The sequence below is a fragment of the Dendrobium catenatum genome, unplaced genomic scaffold (genome assembly GCF_001605985.2).
Source record: "Dendrobium catenatum unplaced genomic scaffold, ASM160598v2 fragScaff_scaffold_1632, whole genome shotgun sequence".
Classification (NCBI taxonomy): Eukaryota; Viridiplantae; Streptophyta; class Magnoliopsida; order Asparagales; family Orchidaceae; genus Dendrobium; species Dendrobium catenatum.
The window spans coordinates 873698-895484 of NW_021320094.1; the positions used below are offsets into that span (position 1 = coordinate 873698).

Below are 21787 nucleotides of genomic sequence, written 5' to 3' on the forward strand. Positions count from 1 at the left end.
TTTACTTTGTACCCTAAAATATTACAATCAAACAAAGAGATTATTATGTACAGCCACCACACTATCCCGAGGTCAATTAGGACAACGTCACCTGATACATAGTATTACAGTAAAGATGCAGAACATATCAATAAAATGGGACATTCTGATTAACTTCTGGATGCTATCCGATTACCGCACACGTAATAATTTTGCAATCAAACAAACCTAAAAATGAAAACGTGAATTTAAATCCTGAATTTACTTATGTTTACATTAATTTTAATTATGTTCTTTCCTATTATTAATTACATTTAGAAGCTGCTGCTTCTTATAATTTTGCCTTCTCGGCTCCTTCCTGGGCAAAGAAGCCATCGTCACTCATTCCTCTCCCCAGTATGGCACCATTGATGGAGGAATGGCTGGCTAAGAAGTGCCAGATCTAGGCCCCTATGCTTCTCGTCGTGTCCCTGGATTCCTCCCTCTGAATTCCATTATAAACCCGGCGCCGAATTCATTAGTAATTAGGTAAGACATGCAGACTGCGCAAGCTTGGTTCACCGGAGGCCCGAGCAGTAGCGAACAGCAGAAAACCTCATCTTCCCTTCTCTCCGAATGGAATTCTTATGCTGCTTCGAGATCGGTGGAAGATGGCGGATCTTCTGCCCTCGGATTCGATCTTGAGGCCGCCGTTAGGACCGCCAACGATAAGGTCTCCGGGACATTCAACGTGTAAGGAACAAATTATGTCTTCTTAGGTCGCTAGATCTCTAACTCCGTTTCATCCGATAAGTTTATTGGGGGATGACGGATTAGGGTTTTGATTTATGGTGGTTAAATTGTTCATTCTGCTTTTGGATCGCTTTCTGATTTGTCATTGGTTAGCTTGAGGGTTAAGTAGTGATGAGATTCAGATAGAAAAACGATAATGGAGGAGTTATTCAAGAGACCTGTAGGTGCATAGGTTAGTCATAACTATTTTTATAGCTGCAGGGTAAGTCCAGTATCTGCATTTTGCAAATTAGAGATGTTTATTACCTTTGTGGGGCTGATGGGTTCAGATATGCTCATTATGATGGTTTCCATCCATTCTCACCTGGAATGACCGATGTAGTTGCCCTATGAACAGCTAGTTATGCTCGGGTGTTATTCGTCAAGTAGCTTCACAAGAGATTCAGTAAATGCTCGTTTCATACTTATTTATAGTTTTTTGAGTACTTTATCATTTCTTTGTATCAAGCTTGATTGCATCCCATGCACTTGAAGTAAGATTTATTATTAGGAGGGTATATGAACAACATAATCTTATTTTTTTTAGCAAATAATTAGATAGTTATATTTCATTGCAGTTTCATCATTTTTTAATTATGATATGGAATTAAATAAAGTTTTATGAGTAGCTATTAACAAGTTTGTATTGAAGAATGGGATCATATGTCTAAATGATCTAATTTAGTTTCATAGAGATTATAATTAGTCAAGTTTGATTAAAGCTCTATAAAATTGTAAATAAACTTGCTTGAGCATGATTTAGCTGGTATAATACTCAAATTCAACTCAAACTTGATTAGAAAATAAACGAGCTTGAATAGGCAATAGTTGACACTACTTAGCTCTTTTACAAATCTTATGTATTCTCAACGTACATAGTTGTTGAACATAGTTATAGTACATGCCTATCACTAAGCCATTGATACCATGAAGAAGTGGTTTGTTACTTATAAGTCCAATTATGGTTGGGTTTTTCCTGGCTTCATTTATTGCTTGAGATGTCACACACAAATTCATGACACCTTATTCTAGAAAATTTATTAGTTGTTTAAAATTCATATAGCCGGACTTGTAGGACAGACAAGCTTTTTTTTTTTTTTTTGCTTTGTTGTTAAAGTAGTATCGTTGGACAGCCATTTAATAATAGAAGCAAATTAGTTTGAATGTTTTCTAAAAGTGGTATGCTTAGGTCATGCTATTTAAATAATGGGGATTACTTATGTGATTATATTGAATTGTCTCATGTTTGATAGCCCTAATTTCCCTTTTTGTAATCATAATGTCAAGCTTGGTAAAAAAAGATGCAATACTCATCTATTTTATGAGTTGTTCTAAAAGTATGGTACATGATACTTCTTTAAGCATATAATAGCTTTGACATCTAAATTCTTGTTTAATTGCTCACTTTATATGTGTGTTCAGCTCTGTTTCATGGACATGATAGAGCTGAATGTCTAGAACAAGTTATGCTTCTGCCTTCTGTCGACAATCTTTCTTTAATAAAAAAATATTAGGAAATGACATTTGAAGATTCTAGAAGGATATCTAGAAAATTGTTGAGCAATACTAGCATGTAAATCCACACATAAAGTTTGGTATAGCAGCTAATTTTCTTGTCAATTTTTTCTTTGGGACCACTTTTACATTAACTTATTACATGAGTTAGTATACTTTTTCTTATTCTGTAACACCAACCTGTTATTGTCTTTTTTAGTGTGATGGGATGGCTTGGTCCACTTCTCATAAACGTCCTTGCGGTGTAGAAGCATTGGTGAAATTTTTTGTAAGATATAGGCAAAATTTGAAATCTTAAAAAAACAAGAAATCTCAAAGCAATCTATGAAAACCTAACCACTCCAATGATGGAAGCCATTATTAAAACTTATAATTGGAGGGATCAACATTAAGTTGAGGCTTAAAGTCCCATTTTGTCATTAAAAATTATTCCACAAGGGCACGTCACTCCTATGACGAGCATTATTGAAGATCATAGTTGGAGGATTCATTAGCACCATCTATCAATTAAAAGGAAATGTGATGTGAAACTACTAGGAGTTACGTTTAGAAATGAGAAAGAAAATTGTTTTAAGTTTGCCCTTATAAATTTATTTCAATCATGCAAGAGAGAGTTAAGAATTTGAAAATTTAACTTGCTTAGTCCAAAGATTAGCAATAGAGAATAACTAAGACTATCCTTTCAAAAACCAAGGTAATATTAAATGCAAAGTACAAATAACATAACCCCACACTTAACAATGAGAGGTTCACCTCAAGGCCTTATCACTCAACTACTTGTAGGCTTTAGCGGAGAAAGGTGAGCCAAATAATGAAAGATATTACCACTACAAAGATGGCGCCGAAGAATTTTGTTGGTGGAGTGGTAGCCGGTGGAGATGGACGTAGTGGGTGGCCGACGAGGCTCCAATCGTAGCTTGAAAATCGTTGGTCGATGATGCTTGCAAGAATCGGGACGACTCGCTCCAAATATTCTTCAACAGTAGTTTCGTCTTCAAATCTCACGTCAAAGCATGGAGATCTTAGGATGTTGATGCTTCCGTCGGCGTTGAATACAAGACCCCATTCAAGCTCGGGATCCGCCATTCAACATTGAAGATAATAGGAGAGGTGTCGTCCTCTTCGTCTCTAGGCTTCTCAATGCACGAGAGAATGAGAGAAAAGGGGAGGGGCCGGCGGGATTCTCAAGGGGAGAGGGTGAAGCCGGCGGGTGCAAGGGGGAGAGCTAGGGTTTGGAGAAAATAGGTTTAGGAAATTATGGGAGAGATTAATCAAATATGAAATTTAATTTCAGTTTGAGTAATTTAGGAGGGAATTGACTTGAAATTTGAATTTCAAATCAATTGAAATTAAAGCCTTAATTGGGCAGTTAATGGGGGAGAACCCATGAGAGGGGGCCGGCGGGTTTTAGAAGGGGGAGGAAGTTTTATTTCATAATTTGAAATTGATTTCAGATTATGAATGAAATTAAGGGGAGTTATTTTGAAATTTGAATTTTGGATCAAGGCATTGATGGCATTAAACTAGCATTAAATGGATTTCCCCCTTGATGAGGCCGGCGGCATGTAGAGAGGAGAGGAGGGAGATTAGTGAGAATAAAGCAATTTCCAATTAGGAGGATGCCACCTAGGATGAGAATTAGTAACTCCTCATGTCATGAAATTGGAATTGGATTCAATTCAATTATTTCCTTATTTAGACTTTGACAATTATGGAAATTTTGGAGCTCATTCAAATTTGAATTTTCGAAATTTGAAAAGAAAGGTGGATGATGAGAGAGGTACTATGATGCTAAATCCCTTAACCTGAATCAAAAGACTTGTAACAGAAAAATCTCCTTCATTTCAATGATGAGTTTGATTATTGAAATTTGTAACTAGAGGGGTGACCAATACTATTAGCGCCACCACCTTCCCTGAAAAGATAAATCAAGCAAACTCTCATCATCTCATGAACCGTAGTCATTGCATTATTTCTCCAACCTCCCCCTTATTTATACACATGAAGGAATATTGTTGAAAATGCAAATCCGTCTTTCAAACATTAAATTGTATGCACCAAACGGGATATTTTGATTGAAATTGTAGGTTTTGGTGGGGTTGACCACTACGTTTATAATGCTTAAGCTTAGTGACCAAAATATGATTATTAGTCAAAATGATGGACCAGAATCACTAAGAAAATTATAGATCTTCCACATGCTGTATCCTTTTTCTTAAAATTTTTTTAATTACCCATATGTATTGGATTCTCATCACTGAACCACGTATTACTTTGGTCAAAGTTGCACATTGCAAATTGCTGTATTTCAGTTTACCTATACATCTAAATTCATGCGCAAAATTTTCTTTCAATGCTTCTATTTGGTTTGAATCAATACAAATATTAATTTATTTACTTGCATCAATTTAATGACCTGTATTCTATTTTCAATTTTATATAGAACGCATTTATTCCTGATCTAGTTGTGGTACAAAATTTTCTTTCAATGCTTCTATTTTATTTGAATCAATACAAATATTAATTTATTTACTTCCATCATTTGTATAACCTGTATGCTATTTTCAATATTATATAGAAGGCATTTATTCCCGATCTAGTTGTGGTACAAAATATTTCTTTTAAGTATTTATATATATGTTTAAGAAACTATGAAGTATTGGTGCCATTTGGTTTGTGTGTTGTCTGATTTAATACTTACTGTTTGAATATTTATTAATATCCATACGTTTCTGTTGGTTGCTGTGATCATCACTGCTAGTTTTATCCCAGCTATTTGAGGGTTTTGGTTACTCATCAGGGTCTCAAAAAGTGTGAGGGAAATACCTGGAAGCTTCCAGACTGCTACAAGTAGTGTTCCTTCTGGCAAGGCTCTCATGTACTTTGGACTGCTTCTCGCTAGTGGAGTGTTCTTCATCTTCATAGCATTCACCATGTTCCTTCCAGTTATGGTTCTAATGCCTCAGAAATTTGCAATCTGTTTTACTCTTGGCTGTTGCTTCATTATTGGATCCTTTTTTGCTCTTAAAGGTCCAAAGAATCAACTGATACACATGTTTTCAAGAGAGGTATGCTTATTATGGTTGAAATTCATATACTCTGCACTATCTATTGCAAAACTTAGCTTTCAAAAGCGGTTGCTGTGTTCTGAAGAATTATGGCTTGTGGATTTCTCATACATACTATATGTAGCTTTAATTTAGTTTAATTTTCTGGTTGAAGTTTATGAAGCATAGACATTGACACGAGACATGAACATTGGGACTGCATAATCCTAAATATTAGGATATGATATTTCATGGATACATGTTTTTTTTGTTAACTATTAATGCAAAATGTTTAATCAACATACTTGATCTTAACCATAAAAAAATTTCACACAATGAATTATAATTTCATATGTATCAAATAAAAAGCGTTAAGGATTAACAAATGAAAAAGTAAGGTTGCTTTAATTACTAGAATACATCAATATTAGCATGGTCTTGTCAAATCAACATTACATTTTGTCTTTATAAATTGGGCCTAATTTTTAAAGGAGGCTATTATTTAAAATTAGTTATAAGAGCATACGGTTTGGCTAATTTAAACAGGAGCATAACTGTAAAATGAAATCACGGTTTTGAGTGAAACCATAGAAAATTTTTACGGTTTATAGAAACAAGAAAAATATATTCTGATTTCTTTAGAAACTGGAAATCGAATTTATGATTTCTAAAGAGACCGTAATTCATTTTCTCTGTTTCGTAGAAACTAGAAACACGTCTCCCGGTTTGTTTATAAACGATTAACTCCCTTTCCAACACACTTATAAACCATTATTTTCATCTTAATCCTTACCAAATTCTGTGCATAATATATATTATTTTAAATAATTTATATGTATTGGTGTTATTGTTAATTTATATAATTATATAATAATATATATTTAGTCTATGTTTGAAGTAATTTAATGCTTATATTCAAGTCATTAGGGATATGTATGAAGGAGTTGTTACTTGTGTTCAAACACAAGATGGCTTGACCAAGTATTTTTGTATTTCACTTGGATTACATCAAGGATCAGCCTTAAGCCTTTATCTTTTTGCATTAGTCATGGATGTTCTTACTAGACATTTGCAAAAGAATGTATCCTGGTGTCTATTTTTTGCCGATGATATTCTTCTTGTTGATAAGACTAGAGAGGGAGTTGAAGGTAAACTCGAATTATGGAGGTCAACCTTAGAGTATAAAGATTTTCATTTGAGTAGATCTAAAATCGAATACATAGAGTATAATTTTAGTAGTGAACTAGTAATATATCTAATAGGGGGTTTGCGACTTTGATGGATCAATTCATTAATAAGTGTATTCGTTTTTGATATCTTGGGTCTATTGTGCAGAGTGATGGTGAAATAGATGGGGATATTATTAGTAGAATTCATATTGGATGGTTGAAGTGGAGGAATGCTTCAGGTTTGTTATGTGATAGAAAAGTACCACCCAAATTTATGGGAAAATTTTATAAGATGGTGGTGAGACTTGCAATGCTTTATGGCACAGAATGTTGGTCATTAAAAGAGAAGCATAATATTAAGTTAAGTGTTGCAGAGATGAGGATGTGATGGGGACATCAGATCATCATGGAGAGTTTATCAGAGACGCGGCCGCCGATCTACGGCCACGATCCAGCCTTTATATTTTTGAGTCGTTGATGTATTTTTATTTTCATGTAGCTTGTTATTTGCTTATGTGGCATTGTGAACCGTTGTATTTTTTATTTTATTTTATTTTATTTAGTTGCTTATGTGTTTTCTTTCCCATGGTACCCCTCTTATGGGAGTTGTCGTATGTAAGCCCAAAGGGCGTTTGTGTCTTTTATTTCGAGTCATGTTGTAGGAGGCTATTTAAAGCCCCACTTTATTCTATTATGGTTAATGAATGAATATTATAACAAATTTCTTGCACTTGTGTGTTTTGAGAGAGTTTGAGAGTTCTTGGAGAGAACTTTGGAGAAATCCCTTGGAGAGGGAGATCGGATCACCCACCAACCTTGGAGACGGCCGGGTTCGTGGTCTTTCTTTATCTTTTGTCTTTCTTCTTTCCACCACCACCACCGGACATCATTACACCCAAACCCTTCTTCATCTCCAAACCATCGTCTCCTCCCAATCGAACTTTCCCCCCTTCCACCCACCTCCTCCACCACATACCGCCGTCCAATCCTCGTCCCAAAGCCCCCACCTGAGCCCTTATTCCCCTTCCAAATTCCACGGTCAAGCCCCCACCCAAGACCACCCACCGCCGGCCCTAGCTCCCCTTCTTCATTGTTTTCCATACCTAATTTGGATTGGCATCAGTTTGGACAGATTTTGAAATTCAAATTCAAAACAATTTAATTTTAAAACTTTCCTAAATTACCAATTCTATTTTAGGAAAGTTCTTAAATTAAAACTCTTTGAAATTCAAATTCAAATTGGATTTAATACCATGCTTTCCTAATTCCAATTTCCAAATCCAATTTCCTTAATTCATCACGTAACTGCTCTTTGGCCTTAATAGCCGCTGGCCTCCCAGTAGACAATTCCAGGGAAATTATTTCCCAAACCATCTTTCTCTTTGATTGTTTTCACAAGTGTTCCATCAAGTGTGAAGAATTGATCATCAAGTACTCATGAGTGTCGAATCCGGAAACTAAATAAGGCATCACTTGGGACGAAGATGATTTCACCGACATTCCCCACGTCTCCTTAGCAAAGGTTTCTTTTTGTCACTTGCATCTTATTTCATTTAAATCTAAATTCTAAGTGGTTTGATTGTAATTGCGAAAGTCTCCTCCAAGTGCTCTTGCTAAGCTTAGTAAATTATAGGAATTGAGCGTACTTTATTTGCATCCTAAATCTCGTTGTTAGATTAGGGATTAAATTGAAGACTACTATTTTGCATTGTTTCTGTTTTCTTAGTTATCTTGAAATTTCAAAACTTGGAGCATGTGATTTAGCCTACGCAAAGTATCTCCTTATTTGTTTTATTCTTCGTTGAGAATTGCTAGTAATTTTAAGCCAAAATTATTCTAATCTAAGAGTTGTGCAATGCCTAAATGAATCCATAAGCATCTCATCTAAGTAGTCCTGCATCAGGATGTTCAGGTGGATGAGTGGATTTACTCTTAGATACATGATACAAAATGAGCATATCCATGAAAAGGTTGGAGTAGCTCCAGTGACAGATAAGATTAGAGAGAGTTGACTTAGATGGTTTGGTCATGTAAAACATAATCATATAGCTGACCCCACGTAGTGGGATAAAGGCTTGATATTTTTGTTGTAGTTGTTGAAATTTTTATATTATTTATAAATTTTGAGAGATATTTACATTTATAATGTTTAAATTATACATTTTATTATTTTAATTATATAGTTTATTATTAAGGATCTACATATTATGATATAAATTTAAATAATTATTAAATTATGATAAAAATAATTTATTATTTAATTTATATTGTATTACCAAAAATATTGTAGATTATGTTGTATAGTATATTAACATTTATATATATATATATATATATATTAACCAAGTAAATTTTAAAGCAAGTATTTATTAATGTGGTAATGACTAATCAAATAATTTTAAAATATTATTATATTATATAGTATTAGTTAGGTTATTTTATCCGCACCTAAAATTAATTTTATTAATATAATTTTAATTAACTTCAGTCGCATTGGCAACTTTGATTAGTCAAATTAAGATGAATCATTTCTTTAGAAATAAGTTATAATACAATAATAATTTAAATAATTAAATTTGAATAATTAGTTAAATATGAGTTTATTACTAAAGTCATATCAATATTAATGTCATCAGATTCATGACCTAATAATTATTCATGCTTAATATCATGTACTTTTTTAATGTTATTGGTATTGTTGCCACAACTAGTCACATGTGTTTTGAAATAGTAATATCTTCTTAACAATTTATATGATAACATAGCATCTTATATTTATTGTTTTGTTGTTCTTTAATGTCCTATTTTTTATATTATTTATGACAATAACCTATCACAAGAGGTGAGCTGTATAGCAGTAATGTGTATTATAATATTCTATTAGTAACATAAGATTATTTGTTTATCGTTTGATTATTGATTGAAGTTATTTATTTGATACTATTACTGATGGCATCTTATCATAATAGGTGGGTTGTAAAGTAGTATTATTGAATTTTGCTATATAAGGGGTGTATGTATATGTGAAGCAAAACATTAACAGAAAATGTTTGTAGTAGATTTCTAGAAACTGATGAATCGGCTGATTTGATTGTGAGGGAATTAAGAAGTTTCCTAATTAAGAAAGAGTTGTTTAGGAAGGTTCTTAATCAAAGGGAATTAATTATGAGATGTTTCATAATTGAAGAGAGCATATTTGGGGGCTGATTTAGAGATGATTAATTAGGAAATATTTTCTAATTGAAGATGACTAATTTGGGGCTGATTTGGGGGGATTAATTACGAAATATTTCATAATTGAAGAGGGTGGATTTGGGGGCTGATTTGGAGAGGATTAATTAGGAAATATTTTCTAATTGAAGAGAAGATTTGGGGGTTGATTTGAGGGCAATTTGGGAGGGAAATAATTAAGGAATTATGGGAGAATTAGGGGAGGGATGTTTGGGTATTGAGTGTTTATTCTCCAATTGAAGATCTACTATATCTTGTCTTTTCTTTTATAAAAATTTCAATAAAAAGTGTTTTTGTGTGTTTTATTCCTGATGTTCTTGATATTGTTTTTCTAACATTGTTGGAATCAGATTTTAGCCAAGACTTTTCATAAATTTATGCAAGCCCCTTGTTTATCAAAAACCTAGTACAAGCAACTTCTGTTAATGCTATGCTTCACTTATATATACACCTCTTATATAATAAAATTCAATTTTGACAAAATATTAAAGATAAATTAAAGAAAAGTAGAATAGATAACACAACTTTACAACTCACCTATTGTGATAGGATCCTGTCAAGAATAGTATCAAATAAATAATTTCAATCAATAATTAGACAAAAAATAGAAGATCTTATATTACTAGCAGAATCTTATAACACACATCACTGTTATACAACTTCTCTTGTGATAGGTTATTGCCATAAATAATTTAAAAAATAGGACATTAATGATCAATCAGATAAAAAGTATAGGATTTTATGCTATTATGCAAACTGTTGAGAATATATTATTATTTCAAAGCATATATGACTAGTTGTGACAGCAATATCACTAATATCAAACATGTAAATGAAATTAAGGCTGAATAATTATTGGGTCAGGAATCTAATGCATTAATACTGATATGATTTTAATAATCAACTCATGTTTAATTAATTATTCCTATTTCATTATTTAAATTATTATTATATTATTACTCATTTATAAAGAAATGATTCATCTTAATTTGACTAATCAAAGTTGTTAATCTGACTAAAGCTCATTGAAGTTATTTTAATAAAATTAATTCTATGTGCGGATAAAGTAACATAACTAATGTCATATAATATAATAATATTTTAAATTTGTTTAATTACTACATTAATAAATACTTGCTTTAAAGTTTACTTAGTTAATAAAATCATATTAACAATAAAATTTTTATGTTAATATACTATACAATATAATCTAAAATATTTTTTGATAATATAATATCAATTAAATAATAAATTATTTCATTCATACTTTAATAATTATTTAAATTTATATCATAATATGTAGATTTTTAATAATAAATTTTATAATTAAAATAATAAATTGTATAATTTAAACATTTTATTATAAATGTAAATATCTCTCAAAATCTAGAAACATATAAAAATTTAATTTAGTAAAAAATCTATTTTATAATATAGTTTACTTCAAAATTAGACTAAATATAGATTATTATATAATTATACAAGTTAATAATAACTCCAATACATGCAAATTATTTTAAATAGTATATATTATGCACAAAATTTGATATAATTTGGTAAGGACTATGATGAAAATAGCGGTTTATAAGTGTGTTGGAAATGGAGTTAACCATTTATAAATAAACCGGAAGACGTGTTTTCGGTTTCTATGAAATTGTGAAAATGAATTCCAGTCTCTTTAGAAACCGGAAATTCTTTTTCTAGTTTCTATAAAAACTGGAATATATTTTTCCGGTTTCTATAAACCATAAAAGCTTTTCACGATTTCACTAAAAAATGTAATTTCATTTTACGGTTAGTCGGTTATGCTCCTATTTAAATTAGTCAAACCGTACGCTCCTATAGCTAATTTTAATTAATAATACACTCCTTTTAAAAATTTGGCCTATAAATTGCCAAAAAGCCTGATAACTAGTATATAGTTTTGAAGATAACCACGCAACAACAATATCTTTTTGAAAAGCTCCTTCACCATATTGAAAAACAACGGCTTGCAAAGCTATCTCTTTGATTAATACCATAGTTCTGTTTATTGCCTGCCCCTACTATGTTGAGGCGTGTCTTATTCATGTTTGACTTTATTTTTGGTAAAAATATTATACATGATTTTGATGGACCGGCTATTGATGGACCGTCCTAACCCCTTGCGGGTCTACAGGAGGGGAGGGGCAGCCGGCCCGGGTGAACTAGGGGGGGGGGTTCGGCCGAACCCAGGGAGCAAGGGGGAAAAGCCACGGTGGGCCCCTTGGGCCCACCTATTTGAATTTTTGTGGAACCAAGGGGGGCGGCCAGCTTTTGGGGGGAAATTGGAGGGTGGATGATGGGGGGCAATCTTGGAATGAGGGGGAAGTGGTGTGATTGTATGAAAGGGCCATTAGGGTTTATTTTGAGGGCATGATGTGAAGAAAGCTCTTTCTCTTTTCCTTCTTATTTCTCTAGGGTTTCTTTTGGGAGATTTGGTCCTTCTCGAAGTGGACTAGTTTTGTATTTTGTTTTGTCTTGAAGATTAATGCAAAGCTCTTTTGTTCTTCCTCTCATCTCTCTTGTTTGGTGTTGATTGAGATTTGGTGGAGAAATTCCATTCTTGAAGGAAAATTAGGGCAAACCCTAATTTGTGAAACCAAGGCGTATCAGATTTTTATTATGTCAGATTTGTGTTGGAGGCTTATTTGTGTCCAACGTGTCTCAAAACTGCTATGGAAAAAATTTTGAAAAGCTCATGCCATGATTATGATATTTGTTTGTATTTGGAAAGCACATTTTTTATTATAATGTTTGAAGCATATTGGACTTAGCAACAGTAAATGGTCTTGGCAGGTCTTAAAAGGAATAAGAATTTTGGTCAAAATTTGTCTTAACACAACCCAGTCACCTGCCATTAGCAGGGTTTTCTTGGACACAACATCCATGGATTTGTTGAGTTCAGTTTTATGACTACATGGTCTGGCTGAGTTTGATATTTGTGACATGTGGATTTATGCAATTAATAGATAACTTGAAAGGGTAAAAATAATGATGCGATGACAATTTCTACCATTTCCCATTCAAATTTATTGTGAATTTAAGTATAATATTAAGGGGATTTTTAGTAATTAATAGTTGATTAATTAGTTAAGAGTAAGTAGCTTGAGATGACATTGTATTATATAAATATTCAATTTGGGGAGAATGATATAATGAAAATGATTAATGAGTTCCCCCTTTATTTTTCATTCTCTTCTCTCTCTCTCTTTTTTTATTTTTTATTTTTTTAATAGTGTGATTGAGTGGCTTAAAATGCTTGAATTGGATGAGTTTATGACAAAAACTATTATCATTTTCCTCCTTTTCTTTCCAAAGTGAAGGTTCTATAGTTTTCGGCCATCATTGTTTACATCTTTTTCAAGTGGAAAGTAGGTTTAGATGCTCTTAGTCGCTTAATGTTTGCATGATATGGACATTTTTGAGTTATATTCAAGGGAAACATTGAACAATTAGCTATTTTATTTTGTAGTTTTCGTGATTTCAGTTTATATAGAATTAATTTGAAGCATATTTATGATGATAATGCCGGTGAGAATGGGATGTGTTTTATCGATTTATCGATTGATGTGGTTTGACATAATTTTACTTTGTTCAGCTTAAATCTGAGCACAATCTATTTGACAAGTTCTATGATTTAATTGATTCGGGTTTGTGTTTAGAGTTGGTTTTGGAGCTATTTGGTTGGACAGGGTTTAAAAAAAACAAAATTTGATGATACATGTTCTAAGGATAAATTATTTAGTTTTAAAATAATTTTTATGACTAAGTATCATGCAAACAGTAATGTATCTTATTGAAAGATAAAAATAATATTCTATCACGGACTTTAGAAAGAAAATCCTAATTTTAAAAAATATTTTCTTTGTTCCCATAAACCTCTCCTATCCAATAGGATTGAATTTAATAGAGTTTATTTTGATATGAGTTGCAATCTCCCATTAATGGAAAGCTTTCATAGTTAGTTACATCTTAATATAATTTATCTTTTAAGAAAATTTTAGATTAAATTGTGATATATTTTTGTGATTTCTCAAAGATGATTAAAGAATTTCATCTTGGAATTTGCAAAGGAATATTAGCCCAAATTTGGACTATATTTTTGTATGGAAGCTATAGGAGGGTGATTAGGAGCATTAGATATACGAAAGATTAGAAGTTCTCAAAACTATTCCATATTGGGTTTTAATGTTTTGATAATTTGATTTATATTTAGTTGACAGATTTATTTAGAATTTAAGATTTACATTTCACTAAGATATTATTAGAGTAGACCTATGAAAGAGGACATAAATATCACAACTAAGGACACGATCTCAAATTCTAGATATATGATGAGAGTCACCACTAGGGTAAAACCTTGAACCTAAATCTAATGCATCAAATGTGAGGGATTTTTAAATTGAAACCTTATGTTAAGCTAAGAAAGCCCGACACTGGCTTACAATCTTGACTAGAAAGGACTAGGGGTGTAAACGAGTCGAGTCGAGTCGAGTATTTGCCTTATCAAGCCTGGCTCGTTTAGTCCTTAATGAGCTCGAGCTCGAGCTCGACTCGTTTAGAAAATATCAAGCTCGAGCTCGACTCGAAAGCTCGAGCTCGTTTGAAAAGCTCGAGCTCGAGATCGAGCTCGTTTGAGAATTACCAACGCATGTGATGGGTATTATTATATATATAATTAATATTATAAATATAATATATATAATTATATATATAATTATATCGAGTAGCTTGATAAGCTTTCGAGTCGAGTCAGGCTGAGCTTGAACTCGAGCTCGTTAAGCATTCGAGCTCGAGCTCGAAGCTCGATAAGCTCGGCTCGCGAGCTCGTTAGCCTCCGATCGGGCATTTGACTGAACAATTATGTGTATCTCCATCTTCGCCTCACACAAGAACAAACCTGATCGTCTGTTTCTTTGCTTCCGACAATGCACAAAATAAGGGAGATTAATAATAATAATAATAATAATAATAATAATAATAATAATATATACACGCCGCAATCATGAAATTGAAGACCAATTTTGGGATCAATCAACATCCCTAATCCCTCGGTCTAGTTGGGCATATTTAAAAAGGGTAAGTGCCCTCCCCAATCTCCCCTCCCGTGGAGGGGATGTTAGAAGGCTTCCGAAATTTTAGAAAACTCCGAATTATAAAATTATCTTAATAACACTTCGTTGGAGCACAAAAAGACATATATCGGGGTCGATTCTTCCCCCGATGCCCTTGATCGTTGATTTTAATCCGATCGAGCGGACTTGAAAGGGCAAGTGCCCTCCCCAACCTCCTTTATCAGGGAGGGGGTGCTTAAAGGCTTTCAAAATTTCGAGGAAACGTCGAATTACAAAGTTCTCTTAACAAACATTTCATTGGAGGATTTGAAGATCGATTTAAGGACTAGTCACCCTCTCGAAGCTCTCGGCCATCAAATTCTATCTAGCTGCGCGGGTTTTGAAAAGGCAAGTGCCCTCCCAATCTCCCCTCGCTGGGGGGGGGGGACTCGAGAAGGCTGTCGAAATTTTCAGAAAAAATGAAAAATAAACAACGATTACTTGGAAGTCTTGAAGACCGGTTATGGGACCCGTCGTTGTCCCGAAACCCTTGGCCGTCGAAATCTATCCGGTTGGGCGGGTTTGAAAGGGCGAGTTCCCCCTTGACCTCCCCTCGCAGGGAGGGGGCGTTGGGAGGCTTTCGAATTGGAGAGTCTAGGAGTTTTAATTAATTTAAAATTAAAACTTCAAATTTATTAATTAGTAAAATTAATTGACCAATTTAAAATAAATTCAAATTCCACTTGATTATATAAGTAATTTCTCTAATGTAAAAATAAAAATAAAATTTAATGAATTGAACCAATTGATTAATATAAAAAAATGAAATTTAAACTTAAATAATTAATTAAAAATAAAATGAAAGCTCTAATTAATTAAACTAATAAATTTAGAAATAAAACCAAATGTTCGAATTACGTAATTAATTGATTAATTTAGCTAATTTATTTAAAAACCAAATTTAGATCTTCAAGTTAATTAAAATGATTGAGCAATAGAATTTAAATGAAAATTTGAGTTGGGCAGTTAATTTAAAGTTAAAAAATCTAAACTTTAATTAACTATATTAAAGTGCAATTAAAACTAAATTTCATTTAGTAATCTAATTAATTAATGTTGTTAATTCAAAAGTATAATAAAAGAATGAAAATCAGGGTTTGCACTATTCAAACGTAAGTACAACTCGCACCAACTAAACTCAAACTCCTAAAACTAAAACATCACAAACTCTAAAATCCAACAAACTAAAACCCTAAGCAAAACTCTAGAAAGCTCCAGCTCTTGGCAAACTCCAGCTTCCGGTTGACTCTCTCCTGTGCAAGCTACGAACACATGCATAAAAGTAAATAAAAGTTAAGACAGGGTGGTAAACAAACTAGCTCTGAAAAGAGGAATTGGTACTAAAAAAAATAGAAACTAGGTTTGTGGGCAAAACTAGTGTTGAAACAAAACAAGTAAGAGAAACTAGCTTATTGACCCTCGGATCTCCTCCGTTTCCTCTTATTTCCTCCATAATTTCCTATTCTCCAAGGGTTGGTTCCTCCCAAGTGTCCCAATCATTACTTCTACAATCGTATTCAAACCTTTCACCAAAACCCCATCTTCTTTCAAATTCAACACCCCTTAGAATAGGCTCTAGGGGAGGCATTCTCTCTTCTCCCTCCAAAATTTTTATCTCTTGATCTTCCTTTCATCTTATCGAATTAGGATTTTTCCCACTTTCTTGGCTGTAGGCGGCTTCCCTCGCCTTCGACGATCTTGTCTTGGGTTGGCCCTCAAGCAACTTATTAAACATCTCTTCCAAGATAGAAAATTTTCCATCGATCTTCTCATGGACAACTTAAATTTGACTTTTGAAATATGAAAGTTAAGTTTGTAGTTTCGAAATTTCAAATTTTAGTTATCTGATCTCCCCCTCCAACACTTCTAACTTTCTTCCCGTCATAGGTATCCGGATCAAGGCTCCAAACCACAAGATACAGTAATTCTGGTCTTCAAACAACAAAAATCAGCACTTCTGAGGGAAAAATACATAAGAAATTGGTAAGGAAAGGCCTCAATTTTAGCCCAGGACACCGCTCTGATACCAATTTGATAAGAAGTGAGAAAACTAGGAAGAAGAACACACAAGAACTTTTTATTAAAAGATATATGAAAGAAAAAAGCAAAATACAATTTTATCTTCAATTGGAGAGAAAGATTCGGCTCTCCCAAATCCCTAGTCTACGGCTAGTGCCCTCACAACCTAAAAAGTTCTAATTTCAGTAAACTCAAAACATAATCCTGAAATTACCATATTGTTAGCCTTAAATAGGCTCCCCTAATTTCTTTCAAAATTTGAATTCAAATCAGTCATCTTTCCCTAAATAGTTCCCTTCTAAATCTGAATCTAAATCAGTCATCATTCTCTAAATAAACCTTCCTAATTTCCTTCCAAATCTAAATCCAAATTAGCCCTCTTTCTCTAAATAAACCATTCTAATTTCCTCCTAATCAAATCAACCCTATTTTTTGAAATAGCCGGTCTGTCATAGTACCCCTCAAACTTTAGAAATAAATTTATAAGATGGTGATTAGACGTGCAATGCTTTATGGCACATAATGTTGGTCATTACAAGAGAAGCATAAAATCAAGTGTTACATATATGAGGATGCTCAAGTGGATGAGTAACTTTACAGGTAGAGACGAATTACAAAACAAGTATATCCGTGAAAAGATTGTAGTTTCAGTGACAGATAAGATTAGCGATAGTCGTCTTAGATGATATGGTCACTTAAAATGTCATGCTTCTCATTGACCGTGTTAGACTTATGTTAAAAAATATAGAGGTAGACCTAAAAATACTTGGTTAGATTGTATTAAAAAAGATATTTCTTTTCTTAGATTTAAATGAGAATTTGACTCCTAACATGACACAATGTAGAAAAGGTTTCGTGTATCTGACCCTAGATAGTGGGATAAATGTTTGATGTTTTGAATTAGACATAGAGCTTGCTAGGCTGACAAAATATTTAAATTGAACTTAAGATTAAACTAGCTGCAGAAGGGATTAACCTGAATTGAAAAGGAGATCCTAGTATAAACCTATGATTAACCTATGGTTACCTAGGATTTAGGTGAATATATTGTTTGATTTAGGAAGTTCTAGCCGACCTAAGGTTAACCTTGAAATGTCTAAGGTCACCTATAAGATTTTAAGAACCCTAGGATATTAGAGTAGGCCTAGGAGACCTAGGATAACTAAGTTCGAACTAGTTTGATATCGGGTTGACTTTAGGAATATTGAAGATATACCTAATTTGTATTAGGAGAACGTAGTTTTCATTTGATTTGAAATTTATGCTAGAGGTCAAAACTAACCTTTGTACTAGCCCTAGAAAGGTTCATAATTTTTGAATTTAAATTGGAATCATCAGGAGATTAAGAAACTCTAAATCCTGTTAAAGTGGGCTTAAAATTATTTTTTTGAATAATTTTCAATTATTCTCCTGTTTAATAGTGGTTAAGCATGATTTTTTTTACTTTTGACTTGAATGAGGTTTTTTTTTCCTAGTTTCAATCTATTGTGGTTTAGATGCATAATGCTTTCGTGTGCATTACTAGTGTGACTACCTAATTTTTAGATTAGTCATCCCTTAAACCAACATGAACATGCTCTTTCTTGGTTTGATATTTTTGTTTCTTGTTCTATTTCATATTAATAATTAAAATTAACACATCAGAAATTTAGATTGTTAAAGTTAAATTATAATTGCTGGTTGATTTTACGTGATTCTAATTTCTTGTTGAATTTCTCTTTTTTTTTCATCATTTTGTTATCATTTGCCTTCTAATTTTGCTATTGTTTGTTTATATTTTAAGTTAGCAAGTGTTTGATATTTGATGGTTTGTGATGCGTGAATCCTTTGGATGTTTTAAAAAATCTTTATATGAAAAAAAATATCCAATAATTAAATCTAAATCTGGCCAATGTCAGTGTTATGAGCTTGTTTTTTGTTGAAGTGAGTGTTTTCCATTGAGTTGTGGGGTTCTGTCTAAATTTTACAGCTTATAAGGACAGTAGATGCTCATTATTTTTTGTAACCATCCTAGCTTCCAATGATATTCATCCATATATTCTCTGAGTGGATGCTCGGCATGTTCCAGCCTCACACACCCAGATGCTATTGCATCTTGTTTTTATCTCTCTAACCATGCCTACTTGTTAAATATAGGAAGTATGGAAATCAATCTACATAAATACCTAACCTTTTTTAGCACTAAAGCTGGCGAATTTCTGCAGTACATACAATGTTAAGAAATTCGGACATCATATTTCACGTACATTTTTTATTAAGAGTTGACACAGAAGTGCTAAAATTGTAGTTTATAATAAGGTTATACGAGAGTTTTTTAATTAATATTTTTTTTTCCTTTTTACTGTTGAAACCATTGTAGTTTTTACGAGCGTGAGAGGCATTTTTTGTGCTTTTTGTTCTCCTTTTACCTCATGCTACTTTGACGTCTATGTTATGTTAAATTTATAGCTTATAGAAATTTAGGCTTCTTTTGGACGACTTTTTTATTGCTTCTTAAAGCAGATTTTATATTAAAAAGTTGCTTTAAGAAATAATAAGAAAGACATCCCAAACAAAGCCTTAATCTTAAAGTATTGTAATAATTAGGCCCTAAATTAAGCAATTCATTAATGGATATTAGAGTCAAATGAGAGCAAGCCAACCTTAACTCAAAATCAAATATTTCAATTATGGCTCGATTCAAGTTGAACGTGATTATTAAACTAATTGAGATTTTATATGTACGTGTAAGTATAAAGAAATCTGTTATTTACGCAATTTTATATATTAAACTGATAGTGAGTTGAATCAAAGTAATTTTGAGAAAGACATTCTCGAATTTAAGTACATTAAATTTGATTTTGAGGCAATTCAAGTTAGAGGCATTATCGAGCTCAGTTTGAGTTTCATACGTAATGATCAGCCATAATTCATTAGATGAAATTAACTAATTCTTTAATTATATTGTAATTAATTTGCTGAAATTAGAAAGTATTCTTTATGCCTGATCATGCTTTAGTTTGTATGATTTCATATACTAATTCCTATGTTCTACGTGCGGTTTCTACCCTTGACATTCTCTAATATGTTCCAGCTGTTAACGAGTTTCTATATTTTATAATCCTTTTGGAAATTGTACTAGTGAGTATAGCATAGCTTATCTGTTTACATTTTCCTTTTTTTATTGCAGAGGCTTCCTTTCACATTGGGTTTTATAGCCAGTATGGTTGGAACAATTTATGTATCCATGGTGCAGCACAGTTACCTGCTTTCTGTTTTCTTTTCTGTGATTCAGGTATTTTGCATGGCACCTTAAACAATCTGTTCTTTAAGATTCTTCTGTGCGAAAGTTGCTTCTACTTCGGGACATTTTGCCAAATTTTAAATATTTCTTGTTCTGCCTTGGATTTTATTTTTTCATATCAAACTCAGTTCTAAAATATGACCTTTCTTTTAGCCTTTTTTTTAAACTTCTGTTGGACTGGTGTCTACTAGGGGTGTCAATTGGATTTGGGTCGAACCCGAAACTGACTTGGTACTGTTCGGGTCAACCCGAACCCGACTCGTCTTTGCAAACGGGTCGGTTTTTTGGACTCGAACCCAACCTGCTTCAAGTTCGGGCCAACACGACCCAACACGGATTTCAATTGCGACCTCCCTTTGATAGTCACGAACGGATTCAACGGACCGCGGGACAGTTTGAGTGTTTGACCCGGACGAGGCAGCAACGGCGGAGCCGTGCCGCGGTGGTGGGAGTGGGACGGCGACGTCGGCAAGGATGGCGGACTGGCAACCCAACGAGTTCTGAGGTTACGTCACTACGAGCGTCGAGTAGGAAATCGACCCGTTTTGCGACGCGACGACTGAGGATGGCGTGGACGGCTGAATGCGGAAGCGACGATTGAAGCGAATGGCGCAAACGTCATATGATTGGCGGACGTGACAGCCGACGGTATGCCTGACGCTGCATCTTTATCTGACGAATGACGCGGTTGGAAGACTCGGTCCGGGTCAAAATTGGGTTGATTTCGGGTTTCCGGGGCAACCCGAATTTGACATGTTTTTACAAACAGGTCGAAATCTCCAACCTGAACCCGACCTGGTTCGGGTTGACCCGAACCCGAAATTTTCGTGTCATATTCGAGTCAATTTTTCGGGTCGTGTCCAATATTGGCACCCCTAGTGTCTACAAGAAAATAAATGCCTTCCCTTTTCTTGATCCTATTCAATCAACCCATTGACATACATATAATATTTTCATCTTTTTTAAATACTAAATGGAATCTCAGCTAATTACATGCTTGTTCTCCATAGGTTCTGGCACTCGCCTATTATGCAATATCATACTTTCCTGGAGGTTCTGCTGGTATGAAGTTTCTGTCTTCAACGCTTTTGTCATCCATTCTGAAGTGCTTTGGGAGATGATGTAGAAGCATTTAATTATTATGAATTCAATCCAATGGATTTTCCCAGATTTTAATCATCTTGATGAGCTATTCCTTCTAATAGAATGCATTCATTCTCTAATTCTAAGTCCCTTCAAACCTAGTATCTGCCCTTACCTAGTTATGAAAAAATTTTAAAGCGAGCAATTTCTGTAAGGCAAATTAGCATAATATTTCTGCATGTAAAAAAATTGACAGCAGATGTTCCATGGAACTTGCATTTGGTGATGGCAATGCTGAGTGTCCTTTAATTGTGTTTTTAGTTCAGTTTTCTAGTAAATTGTAATTGGATGGAAATTGAGACATTGTTTGGGACGACTTTCTTGCTGCTTCTTAAAGCAGCTTTCTAGTACAAATAATTTAATTTTTATACTGAAAAGCTGTTTTAAAAAGCAGCAAAAAAAGTCATCCCAAACAAAGCCTAAATAGCAGTTTGTGCTATACTATTCATGATATATCTAAATGGAACTGGCGACTATTGACTAATATTAGGTAGT

General features: G+C 33.4%; 1 protein-coding gene across 1 annotated transcript; it reads left to right on the plus strand.

Annotated features, from left to right (window-relative positions):
- The first annotated feature begins 311 nt into the window (after window positions 1-311).
- LOC110099057 (protein transport protein SFT2) lies at window positions 312-21557 on the plus strand. Its single transcript, XM_020826079.2, has 4 exons — window positions 312-711; window positions 5066-5333; window positions 20036-20140; window positions 21160-21557. The coding sequence occupies exons 1-4, from the start codon at window positions 515-517 to the stop codon at window positions 21268-21270; spliced, it is 681 nt and encodes a 226-aa protein (XP_020681738.1). The 5' UTR covers window positions 312-514; the 3' UTR covers window positions 21271-21557.
- The last annotated feature ends 230 nt before the right edge of the window (window positions 21558-21787 follow it).